This window comes from Vidua macroura, chromosome 35 (assembly GCF_024509145.1).
Source record: "Vidua macroura isolate BioBank_ID:100142 chromosome 35, ASM2450914v1, whole genome shotgun sequence".
NCBI classification, from domain to species: Eukaryota; Metazoa; Chordata; class Aves; order Passeriformes; family Viduidae; genus Vidua; species Vidua macroura.
The window spans coordinates 1,165,001-1,177,999 of record NC_071605.1 but is presented as its reverse complement, the minus strand read 5'-3'; the positions used below and the strand labels follow the sequence as shown (position 1 = coordinate 1,177,999).

General features: G+C 57.1%; 1 protein-coding gene across 1 annotated transcript in view; it reads left to right on the top strand.

Moving 5' to 3' along the window:
- The window catches only part of OTOF (otoferlin), a 148,924-nt gene that overhangs the window by 80,296 nt on the left and 55,629 nt on the right, over nt 1-12,999 (top strand). Inside the window, exons 18-20 of the mRNA XM_054002151.1 lie at nt 2,763-2,883; nt 8,300-8,400; nt 9,311-9,401. Of these exons, the coding sequence (XP_053858126.1) occupies nt 2,763-2,883; nt 8,300-8,400; nt 9,311-9,401 (313 nt within the window). The remainder of the gene's footprint in view (nt 1-2,762; nt 2,884-8,299; nt 8,401-9,310; nt 9,402-12,999) is intronic.

Here is a 12,999-nt window from a genome sequence, read left to right as displayed (position 1 = left end):
CAAAGGTCATCCAAGTGTGGGATGTTTCAGAATCCCAGGATGGTTTGGTGGGAAGGGATGTCAAAGATCATCCCAACGTGGGATGTTTAAGCGACTGGGAGGTTTCAGAATCCCAGGATGGTTTGCTGGGATCAGATCTCAAAGATCATCCCAACGTGGGATATTTCAGCGACTGGGAGGTTTCAGAATCCCAGGATGGTTTGGTGGGATCTCAAAGATCATCCAAGTGTGGGATGTTTCAGAATCCCAGGATGGTTTGGTGGGATCTCAAAGATCATCCCAGCATTGGATGTTTCAGCAGCTGGGAGGTTTCAGAATCCCAGGATGGTTTGGTGGGATCTCAAAGATCATCCCAGCATTGGATGTTTCAGAATCCCAGGATGGTTTGGTGGGAAGGGATCTCAAGGATCATCCCAACGTGGGATGTTTAAGCGACTGGGAGATTTCAGAATCCCAGGATGGTTTGGTGGGATCTCAAAGATCATCCCAACATGGGATGTTTCAGCAGCTGGGAGGTTTCAGAATCCCAGGATGGTTTGGTGGGAAGGGATCTCAAAGATCATCCCAACGTGGGATGTTTCAGCAGCTGGGAGGTTTCAGAATCCCAGGATGGTTTGGTGGGAAGGGATCTCAAAGATCATCCCAGTGTGGGATGTTTCAGCAGCTGGGATATTTCAGAATCCCAGGATGGTTTGGTGGGATCTCAAGGATCATCCCAGCGTACGATGTTTCAGCAGCTGGGAAGTTTCAGAATCCCAGGATGGTTTGGGTTGGAAGGGATCTCAAGGATCATCCCAACATGAGATGTTTCAGGAACTGGGAGGTTTCAGAATTCCAGGATGTTTTGGTGGGATGGGGTCTCAAGGATCATCCCAGCGTGGGATGTTTCAGCAGCTGGGAGGTTTCAGAATCCCAGGATGGTTTGGGTGGTATCTCAAAGATCATCCCAGCGTGGGATGTTTCAGAATCCCAGGATGGTTTGGTGGGAAGGGATCTCAAAGATCATCCCAGCGTGGGATGTTTCAGCAGCTGGGAGGTTTCAGAATCCCAGGATGGTTTGGTGGGATCTCAAGGATCATCCCAGCGTGGGATGTTTCAGAATCCCAGGATGTTTTGGTGGGATGGGATCTCAAGGATCATCCCAGTGTGGGATGTTTCATCAGCTGGGAGGTTTCAGAATCCCAGGATGGTTTGGTGGGATCTCAAGGATCATCCCAGCGTGGGATGTTTCAGAATCCCAGGATGTTTTGGTGGGATGGGATCTCAAGGATCATCCCAGTGTGGGATGTTTCATCAGCTGGGAGGTTTCAGAATCCCAGGATGGTTTGGGTGGGAAGGGATCTCAAAGATCATCCCAGCGTGGGATGTTTCAGAATCCCAGGATGGTTTGGTGGGATGGGATCTCAAAGATCATCCCAGCGTGGGATGTTTCAGCAGCTGGGAGGTTTCAGAATCCCAGGATGGTTTGGTGGGAAGGGATCTCAAAGATCATCCCAGCGTGGGATGTTTCAGCAGCTGGGAGGTTTCAGAATCCCAGGATGGTTTGGGTGGGATCTCAAAGATCATCCAAGTGTGGGATGTTTCAGAATCCCAGGATGGTTTGGTGGGAAGGGATCTCAAAGATCATCCCAGCGTGGGATGTTTCATCAGCTGGGAGGTTTCAGAATCCCAGCATGGTTTGGTGGGATCTCAAAGATCATCCAAGTGTGGGATGTTTCAGTATCTGGGAGGTTTCAGAATCCCAGGATGGTTTAGTAGGATCAGATCTCAAAGGGATCCAATGTGGGATGTTTCATCAGCTGGGAGGTTTCAGAATCCCAGGATGGTTTGGGTGGTATCTCAAAGATCATCCCAGCATTGGATGTTTCAGAATCCCAGGATGGTTTGGTGGGAAGGGATCTCAAAGATCATCCCAATGTGGGATGTTTCAGCAGCTGGGAGGTTTCAGAATCCCAGGATGGTTTGGTGGGATCTCAAAGATCATCCCAGCGTGGGATGTTTCAGAATCCCAGGATGGTTTGGGTGGGAAAGGATCCCAAGGATCGTCCCAGCGTGGGATGTTTCAGAATCCCAGGATGGTTTGGGTGGGAAGGGATCTCAAAGATCATCCAGTTCCAACCCCGACACATCCCACTGGCCCAGTATCGTTGCAACAGGCCCTCAGCCAGGTAATAATTAGCACAGACTCCACAATTACAGCAGGCTGATTAATCTTTATTAAGAAACCCATTGCTTTTATAGACAGTTACGGTACAGCTGGACTTGATTGTTCCTTCAATCAAACACCATCACCACTGGCTAATTAACAAATTAATTACCCTTTGGTAAACAAATCTCCGTAGCGCATTCCGCATGTTCGCAAACGCCAGGTGCAGCAGGTGGAGATAAGGATTGTTTATCATTCTTTGCCCTGCTCTTCTCGCTGCCTTTTCCCGGCACCATGCCTGGGAAAGTCTGTGCCTGCTCTCTGCGGCCAGAGAGCTGCTGCCACATCCCGGATTGCTCCAAACCCTGGCCTTGGACTCTCCCAGGGATCCAGGGGCAGCCCCTGGCCACTGCACCCATCCATGCTGCGCCTGGTTTTGGGAATGGCCTCGGGAGAAACGGAGCCTCTGCTCTCCAGGATGCAGCTGAGGCCGCCTCCCTCCTTCTCCTGAGCTGCCGCATCCCCCTTCCCACCACGGCGTGGGGGGGTGGGATGGGGGCTGCTCCAGGCCGGGATTGTCACCCCCACGGAGCGTCTCTCCTGCCTCCTCTTGCAGGAATTACTTCCACCTGCCCTACCTGGAGAAGAAGCCCTGCATCTACATCCGGAGCTGGTGGCAGGACCAGCGGCGCCGGCTCTACAACGCCAACATCATGGACAAGATCGCGGACAAGCTGGTCAGGGATGGGCAGGGGTGGGCAGGGGTGGACAGGGGTGGACAGGGGTGGACAGGGGTGGACAGGGATGGACAGGGAGGGGTGGAGGGACAGGGATGGTCAGGGATGGACAGAGATGGACAGGGATGGACAGGGGTGGTCAGGGAGGGGTGGAGGGACAGGGATGGACAGGGATGGACAGGGAGGGTTGGAGGGACAGGGATGGACAGAGATGGACAGGGAGGGTTGGATGGACAGGGATGGTCAGGGCTGGACAGGGATGGTCAGGGATGGACAGGAATGGACAGGGGTGGTCAGGGATGGACAGGGGTGGTCAGGGATGGACAGGAATGGACAGGGGTGGTCAGGGATGGACAGGGGTGGTCAGGGATGGACAGGGGTGGTCAAGGAGGGGTGGAGGGACAGGGATGGACAGGGAGGGTTGGAGGGACAGGGATGGACAGAGATGGACAGGGAGGGTTGGATGGACAGGGATGGTCAGGGCTGGACAGGGATGGTCAGGGATGGACAGGAATGGTCAGGGATGGACAGGGATGGACAGGGGTGGACAGGGGTGGACAGGGATGGACAGGAATGGACAGGGAGGGGTGGAGGGACAGGGATGGACAGGAATGGTCAGGGATGGACAGGGATGGACAGGGATGGTCAGGGATGGTCAGGGATGGACAGGGATGGACAGGGATGGACAGGGGTGGACAGGGGTGGACAGGGATGGACAGGGATGGACAGGAATGGACAGGGAGGGGTGGAGGGACAGGGATGGACAGGAATGGTCAGGGATGGACAGGGATGGACAGGGATGGTCAGGGGTGGTCAGGGGTGGACAGGGAGGGTTGGAGGGACAGGGGTGGACAGGGATGGACAGGGAGGGGTGATCAGGGAGGGGTGGAGGGACAGGGGTGGACAGGGGTGGACAGGGATGGTCAGGGATGGTCAGGGATGGACAGGGGTGGACAGGGGTGGACAGGGATGGACAGGGATGGACAGGGGTGGACAGGGCTGGACAGGGGTGGACAGGGGTGGACAGGGATGGTCAGGGGTGGACAGGGGTGGACAGGGGTGGACAGGGATGGTCAGGGATGGACAGGGATGGACAGGGGTGGACAGGGGTGGACAGGGCTGGTCAGGGATGGACAGGGGTGGACAGGGATGGACAGGGATGGACAGGGGTGGACAGGGGTGGTCAGGGAGGGGTGGAGGGACAGGGGTGGACAGGGGTGGACAGTGGTGGACAGGGATGGACAGGGGTGGACAGGGGTGGACAGGGATGGTCAGGGATGGACAGGGATGGACAGGGGTGGACAGGGGTGGACAGGGCTGGTCAGGGATGGACAGGGGTGGACAGGGATGGACAGGGATGGACAGGGGTGGACAGGGATGGTCAGGGAGGGGTGGAGGGACAGGGATGGACAGAGATGGACAGGGATGGACAGGGATGGACAGGGGTGGACAGGGAGGGGTGGAGGGACAGGGATGGACAGGAATGGTCAGGGATGGACAGGGATGGACAGGAAGGGGTGGAGGGACAGGGATGGTCAGGGATGGACAGGGATGGTCAGGGAGGGGTAGAGGGATTGGGGGGACACAGCTGGGACCCGGGGCTGGTGCCAGGCACAGCCACAGCCAGGCTCCCTGAAAAGCAAGGATGGACAGTGGCTGAAAAGGGCAACATTCCCAGTGTGGAATCACCAAATTCCAGCAGCTCCTTGAGAATCCTGTGGATCCGGATGTCCCCAGAAAAGGGAGCAGGGGTGGGGAGGCTTTGTCACCTGGGCTGGAGGGGTGAAGCACTCGTGTGGCAGAGCCAGGGAAGGGAAAGCTCCAGGGAGAGCTCAGAGCCCCTTCCAGAGCCTAAAGGAGCTCCAGGAGAGCTGGAGAGGGACTGGGGACAAACCTGGAGGGACAGGAGCCAGGGAATGGGTACAAACTGGAAAAGGGGAGATTTGGGCAGCATATTGGGATGGAATTCTTCCCTGTGAGGGTGGGGAGGCCAGGTGGTTCCCAGCCCAGCCCAGATGATCCCAAATGATCCTCAGATGATCCCAGGTGATTTCCAGCCCAGCCCAGGTGATTCCCAGGTGATTCCCAGCCAAGGTGATCCCAGGTGATTCCCAGCCCAGCCCCGATGATCCCAGGTGATCCCAGGTGATCCCAGGTGATTCCCAGCCCAGGTGATCCCAGATGATCCCAGGTGATCCCCAGGTAATCCCAAGTGATCCAAGGTGATTCCCAGCCCAGCCCAGATGATCCCAGGTGATCCTCAGGTGATCCCAGGTGATTTCTAGCCAGCCCAGTTGATCCCAGATGACACCAGGAGATCCCAGGTGATTCCCAACCCAGCCCAGATTATCCCAAATGATCCTCAGATGATTCCAGGTGATTCCCAGCCCAGCCCAGATGATCCCAGGTGATCCTCAGATGATCCCAGGTGATTTCCAGCCCAGCCCAGGTGATTCCCAGGTGATTCCCAGCCAAGGTGATCCCAGGTGATTCCCAGCCCAGCCCCGATGATCCCAGGTGATCCCCAGGTGATCCCCAGATGATCCCAGGTGATTCCCAGCCCAGGTGATCCCAGGTGATCCCAGGTGATCCCCAGGTAATCCCGGGTGATCCCAGGTAATTCCCAGCCCAGGTGATCCCAGGTGATCCCAGGTGATCCCCAGGTAATCCCAAGTGATCCAAGGTGATTCCTAGCCCAGCCCAGATGATCCCAGGTGATCCTCAGGTGATCCCAGGTGATTTCTAGCCAGCCCAGTTGATTCCAGATGACACCAGGTGATCCCAGGTGACTTCCAACCCAGCCCAGGTGATCCTCAGGTGATCCCAGGTGGTTTCCAGCCCAGCCCAGATGATCCCAGGTGATTCCCAGATGATCCCAGGTGATCCCAGGTGATTCCCAACCCAGCCCAGATGATCTCCAGGTGATCCCAGTGATCCCCAAGTGATCCAAGGTGATTCCCAGCCCAGCCCAGGTGATCCCAGGTTATGCCCAGCTCAGGTGATTCCCAGGTGATTCCCAGCCTGGGTGATCCCAGGTGATCCCAGGTGATTCCCAGCCCAGATGATCCCAGGTGATTCCCAGCCCAGGTGATCCCAGATGATCCCAAATGATCCCAGGTGATCGCCAGGTGATCCCAGGTGATCTTGGATTATTCCCAGCCCAGGTAATCCCAGGAGATCCTCAGGTGATCCCAAGTGATTCCCAGCCCAGCCCAGATGATCCCAGGTGATTCCCAGCCCAGGTGATCCCAGATGATCCCAAATGATCCCCAGGTGATCCCCAGGTAATCCCAAGTGATCCAAGGTGATTCCCAGCCCAGCCCAGATGATCCCAGGTGATTTGTAGCCAGCCCAGATGATACCAGGTGATCCCAGGTGATCCCCAGGTAATACCAAGTCATCCAAGGTGATTCCCAGCCCAGCCCAGATGATCCCAGGTGATCCCAGGTGATCTCAGATTATTCCCAGCCCAGATGATCCCAGGTGATCCCAGGTGATTTCCAGCCCAGCCCAGATGATCCCAAATGATCCTCAGATGATCCCAAGTGATTTCCAGCCCAGCCCAGGTGATTCCCAGGTGATTCCCAGATGATCCCAGGTGATCTCAGGTGATCCTCAGGTGATCCCAGGTGGTTTCCAGCCCAGCCCAGATGATCCCAGGTGATCCAAAATGATCCCAGGTGATTTCTAGCCAGCCCGGTTGATCCCAGATTACACCAGGTGATCCCAGGTGATTCCCAGCCCAGCCCAGATGATCCCAGGTGATCCTCAGATGATCCCAGGTGATTTCCAGCCCAGCCCAGGTGATTCCCAGGTGATTCCCAGCCAAGGTGATCCCAGGTGATTCCCAGCCCAGCCCCGATGATCCCAGGTGATCCCAGGTGATTCCCAGGCCAGGTGATCCCAGGTGATCCCAGGTGATCCCCAGGTAATCCCGGGTGATCCCAGGTAATTTCCAGCCCAGGTGATCCCAGGTGATCCCAGGTGATCCCCAGGTAATCCCAAGTGATCCAAGGTGATTCCCAGCCCAGCCCAGATGATCCCAGGTGATCCTCAGGTGATCCCAGGTGATTTCTAGCCAGCCCAGTTGATTCCAGATGACACCAGGTGATCCCAGGTGACTTCCAACCCAGCCCAGGTGATCCTCAGGTGATCCCAGGTGGTTTCCAGCCCAGCCCAGATGATCCCAGGTGATTCCCAGATGATCCCAGGTGATCCCAGGTGATTCCCAACCCAGCCCAGATGATCCCAAATGATCCTCAGATGATCCCAGGTGATTTCCAGCCCAGCCCAGGTGATCCCAGGTGATTCCCAACCCAGCCCAGATGATCTCCAGGTGATCCCAGTGATCCCCAAGTGATCCAAGGTGATTCCCAGCCCAGCCGAGGTGATCCAAGGTGATGCCCAGCCCAGGTGATTCCCAGGTGGTTCCCAGCCAGGGTGATCCCCGGTGATCCCAGGTGATTCCCAGCCCAGATGATCCCAGATGATCCCAAATGATCCCAGGTGATCCCCAGGTGATCCCAGGTGATCTCGGATTATTCCCAGCCCAGGTGATCCCAGGAGATCCTCAGGTGATCCCAAGTGATTCCCAGCCCAGCCCAGATGATCCCAGGTGATTTGTAGCCAGCCCAGATGATACCAGGTGATCCCAGGTGATCCCCAGGTAATACCAAGTCATCCAAGGTGATTCCCAGCCCAGCCCAGATGATCCCAGGTGATCCCAGGTGATTTCCAGCCCAGCCCAGGTGATTCCCAGGTGATTCCCAGCCCAGATGATCCCAGGTGATCCTCAGGTGATCCCAGGTGATTCCCAGCCCAGCCCAGGTGATCCCAGGTTATGCCCAGCCCAGGTGATCCCAGATGATCCCAAATGATCCCCAGGTGATCCCCAGGTAATCCCAAGTGATCCAAGGTGATTCCCAGCCCAGCCCAGATGATCCCAGGTGATTTGTAGCCAGCCCAGATGATACCAGGTGATCCCAGGTGATCCCCAGGTAATACCAAGTCATCCAAGGTGATTCCCAGCCCAGCCCAGATGATCCCAGGTGATCCCAGGTGATCTCAGATTATTCCCAGCCCAGATGATCCCAGGTGATCCCAGGTGATTTCCAGCCCAGCCCAGGTGATTCCCAGGTGATTCCCAGCCTAGCCCAGATGATCCCAGGTGATCCTCAGGTGATCCCAGGTGATTTCCAGCCCAGCCCAGGTGATTCCCAGGTGATTCCCAGCCCAGGTGATCCCAGGTTATGCCCAGCTCAGGTGATCCCAGGTGATTGCCAGCCCAGGTGATCCCAGGTGATTCCCAGCCCAGGTGATCCCAAATGATCCCAGGTGATCCCCAGGTGATCCCCAGGTGATCCCCAGGTGTTTCCCAGCCCCCCCACCCCTCACGCTGTCCCCGTCGGTGCTGCAGGAGGAGGGCCTCAACGACGTGCAGGAGATGATCAAGACGGAGAAGCCGCACCCGGAGCGCCGTCTCCGAGGGGTCCTGGAGGAGCTGAGCAGCGGCTGCCTGTGAGTGACACGTGGCAAGGGCGGCACCGTGCGGGTCCCTGCTCCCAGCGGGAATGTCACCTCTCCATCCTCTGGGATCCCAGGTGATCCCGTCCTCGGGATGATGGGACAACATTCCATGACACCGGCACCGTGCCGGATCTTTTGCCTCGGGCTGGCGCATGGCGCTTCCATCTTGCACCCCAAACACCCCAAAGCAGCGGTGGAAACGTCAGTCCTGTGGCCTCCACAGGCTGGTGGCCTGAAAGGTGGCTGTGGCCAGCTGGGGTTGGGCTCCTTCTCCAGGAACTGGCAGAGCCAGAGGACACAGCCTTAAGCTGCACCAGGGGAAACTGAGGCTGGGTATTAGGGAAAAGTTCTTCACAGAAGGGTGATAAAGTTCTGGAATGGCTGCCCGGGGAGGTGGTGGAGTCACCATCCCTGGGCGTGTTTCAAACAAGCCTGGATGTGGCACTGGGTTGAGTTGAGGTGTTGGGGCTGGATTGGACTCGATGCTCTTGGAGGTCTTTCCCAACCTGGTGATTCTGTGAATTCTGGGAATTTTGGGAATTCCCAGGGACCGGGGAGGTGGTGGAGTCACCATCCCTGGGTGTGTTTAACAAAGCCTGGATGTGGCACTGGGTGCCAGGGTTGAGTTGAGCTGTTGGGGCTGGGTTGGACTCGATGCTCTTGGAGGTCTCTCCCAACCTGGTGAATTGTGTGAATTCTGGGAATTCTGTGTGGCACCTGGTGGCCCTGATGACACTGATGTCCCTTCCTGACTCCGAGTCCGCGGTGCAATCCAGCCTCTCATCCACGGTTTTGATGGAGATTGGCGGGAATTCGAGCGTTTTCCAGGGACGTGGCCAGGCTGGCGGGGTGGGAAGGGAACTTCGGGAAGGGTTCCCATGGGAATCCTCTTTTCCCACAGGCGCTTCCTGACCTTGGCTGACAAGGACCAGCACCACTCGTCCCGCACGAGGCTGGACCGGGAGAGGCTCAAATCCTGCATGCGGGAGCTGGTGAGTGGGATCCGGTCCCTACAGGAGCTCCGGGAGAGCTGGAGAGGGACTGGGGACAAGGCCTGGAGGGACAGGACACAGGGAATGGCTTCCCACTGCCAGATGGCAGGTCTGGATGGGATTTTGGGAATTAGGAATTGTTCCCTGGCAGGGCGGGGGAAGCTTTGGGAAGAGCGGAGGAGGATTCCTGAGCAGGGGATGGAATCTGGTCCATGGACATGTTGGTCTCCGGTCCCTGCGGGTCGAGGATTTGGGGTTTAATTCTGACCCCAAAGGCCGCTCGGGCCTCGCCCATGTCCCAGGGGTCACCTGGGCCTCTGCGGCCTCCCCTCCACCAGACTCTGGAAAGAAATTTGGGAGCACAGAGGAACTGGAAAAGGAATGTGGGGAACCCCGCAGAGCAGAGCTGCCCCAGGGACAGAGGTTTGGGGGTGGTTTTGGGAACCCCACAGAGCAGAGCTGTTGTAGGGACAGAGGTTTGGGGTGATTTCGGGAACTTCAGAGCAGAGCTGCCCCTGGGACAGAGGTTTGGGGGTGGTTTTGGGAATCCCACAGGGCAGAGCTGCTCCAGGGACAGAGGTTTGGGGTGATTTTGGGAACCCCACAGAGCAGAGCTGCCCCAGGTTTGGGATGATTTTGGGAACCCCTTCAGAGCAGAGCTGTCATAGGGACAGAGGTTTGGGGGTGGTTTTGGGAACCCCGCAGAGCAGAGCTGCCCCAGGTTTGGAGTGATTTTGGGAACTTCAGAGCAGAGCTGCCCCAGGGACAGAGGTTTGGGGGTGGTTTTGGGAATCCCACAGGGCAGAGCTGCCCCAGGTTTCAGGTTGCCTTTGGGAACCCCACAGAGAAGAGCTGCCCTGGGGACAGAGGTTTGGGGTGATTTTGGGAACACCACAGAGCAGAGCTGCCCCGGGGACAGAGGTTTGGGGTGATTTTGGGAACCCCACAATGCAGATCTGCCCCTGGGACAGGGGTTTGGGGTGATTTTGGGAACACCACAGAGCAGAGCTGTCATAGGGACAGAGGTTTGGGGTGATTTTGGGAACTTCAGAGCAGAGCTGCTCCAGGGACAGAGGTTTGGGGTGATTTTGGGAACCCCACAGAGCAGAGCTGTCATACAGACAGGGGTTTGGGGTGATTTTGGGAACCCCACAGAGCAGAGCTGTTGTAGGGACAGAGGTTTGGGGTGATTTTGGGAACTTCAGAGCAGAGCTGCCCCAGGGACAGAGTCTTGGGGTGATTTTTGGAACCCCACAGAGCAGAGCTGCCCCTGGGACAGAGATTTTGGGGAGATTTTTGGAAACCCACAAAGCAGAGCTGCTCCAGGTTTGGGGTGATTTTGGGAACCCCACAGAGCAGAGCTGCCCCTGGTTTGGGGTGATTTTGGGAACTTCAGAGCAGTGCTGTCCCAGGGACAGAGGTGTGGGGTGATTTTGGGAACCCCACAGAGCAGAGCTGCCCCTGGGACAGAGATTTTGGGGAGATTTTTGGAAACCCACAGAGCAGAGCTGCTCTAGGTTTGGGGTGATTTTGGGAACCCCACAGAGCAGAGCTGCCCCAGGGACAGAGGTTTGGGGTGGTTTTGGGAATCCCACAGGGCAGAGCTGCCCCTGGGACAGAGGTTTGGGGGTGGTTTTGGGAACCCTTTCAGAGCAGAGCTGCCCCAGGTTTCAGGTTGACTTTGGGAACCTCACAGAGCAGAGCTGCCTCAGGGACAGAGGTGTGGGGTGATTTTGGGAACCCTTTCAGAGCAGAGCTGCCCCGGGGACGGAGATTTTGGGAAGATCAGAGCAGAGCTGCTCCAGGGACAGAGGTTTGGGGTGATTTTGGGAACCCCACAGAGCAGAGCTGCCCCAGGTTTGGAGTGATTTTGGGAACTTCAGAGCAGTGCTGTCCCAGGGACAGAGGTGTGGGGTGATTTTGGGAACTTCAGAGCAGAGCTGCCCCTGGGACAGAGGTTTGGGGTGATTTTGGGAACTTCAGAGCAGAGCTGCCCCAGGGACAGAGTCTTGGGGTGATTTTGGGAACCCTTTCAGAGCAGAGCTGCCCCAAGGATAGAGATTTTGGGAAGATCAGAGCAGAGCAGCCCCTGGGACAGAGGTTTGGGGTGATTTTGGGAACCCCACAGAGCAGAGCTGCCCCAGGTTTGGGGTGATTTTGGGAACCCCTTCAGAGCAGAGCTGCCCCAGTTTGGGGTGATTTTGGGAACCCCACAGGGCAGATCTGCCCCAGGGACAGAGGTTTGGGGTGATTTTGGGAACCCCACAGAGCAGAGCTGCCCCTGGGACAGAGGTTTGGGGGTGATTTTGGGAACCCCACAGGGCAGAGCTGCCCCTGGGACAGAGATTTTGGGGAGATTTTTGGAAACCCACAGAGCAGAGCTGCTCCAGGTTTGGGGTGATTTTGGGAACCCCACAGAGCAGAGCTGCCCCAGGGACAGAGGTTTGGGGTGATTTTGGGAACCCCACAGGGCAGATGTGCCCCTAGGACAGAGGTTTGGGGTGATTTTGGGAACCCCACAATGCAGATCTGCCCCAGGGACAGAGGTTTGTGGTGATTTTGGGAACCCCACAGAGCAGAGCTGCCCCTGGGACAGGGGTTTGGGGTGATTTTGGGAACACCACAGAGCAGAGCTGTCATAGGGACAGAGGTTTGGGGTGATTTTGGGAACTTCAGAGCAGAGCTGCTCCAGGGACAGAGGTTTGGGGTGATTTTGGGAACCCCACAGAGCAAAGCTGCCCCGGGGACAGAGGTTTGGGGTGATTTTGGGAACTTCAGAGCAGAGCTGCCCCAGGGACAGAGGTTTGGGGGTGGTTTTGGGAATCCCACAGGGCAGAGCTGCCCCTGGGACAGAGGTTTGGGGTGATTTTGGGAACCCCACAGGGCAGAGCTGCCCCTGGGACAGAGGTTTGGGGGTGGTTTTGGGAACCCTTTCAGAGCAGAGCTGCCCCAGGTTGACTTTGGGAACCTCACAGAGCAGAGCTGCCTCAGGGACAGAGGTGTGGGGTGATTTTGGGAACCCTTTCAGAGCAGAGCTGCCCCGGGGACGGAGATTTTGGGAAGATCAGAGCAGACCTGCTCCAGGGACAGAGGTTTGGGGTGATTTTGGGAACCCCACAGAGCAGAGCTGCCCCAGGGACAGAGGTTTGGGGTGGTTTTGGGAACCCTTTCAGAGCAGAGCTGTCCCGGGGACGGAGATTTTGGGAAGATCAGAGCAGAGCTGCTCCAGGGACAGAGGTTTGGGGTGATTTTGGGAACCCCACAGGGCAGATCTGCCCCTAGGACAGAGGTTTGGGGGTGGTTTTGGGAACCCCACAGAGCAGAGCTGCCCCAGTTTGGGGTGATTTTGGGAACCCTACAGAGCAGATCTGCCCCTAGGACAGAGGTTTGGGGTGATTTTGGGAACTTCAGAGCAGAGCTGCTCCAGGGACAGAGGTTTGGGGTGATTTTGGGAACCCCACAGGGCAGATCTGCCCCAGGGACAGAGGTTTGGGGGTGGTGGCCCCACTCCTTGCCAAGGATGTGCAGGAGAGATGGACGAGGAGCTGGTGGCCTCTCACACAGCCAAAGTCACCAACTTCCGTGTCCAGCTGCATCC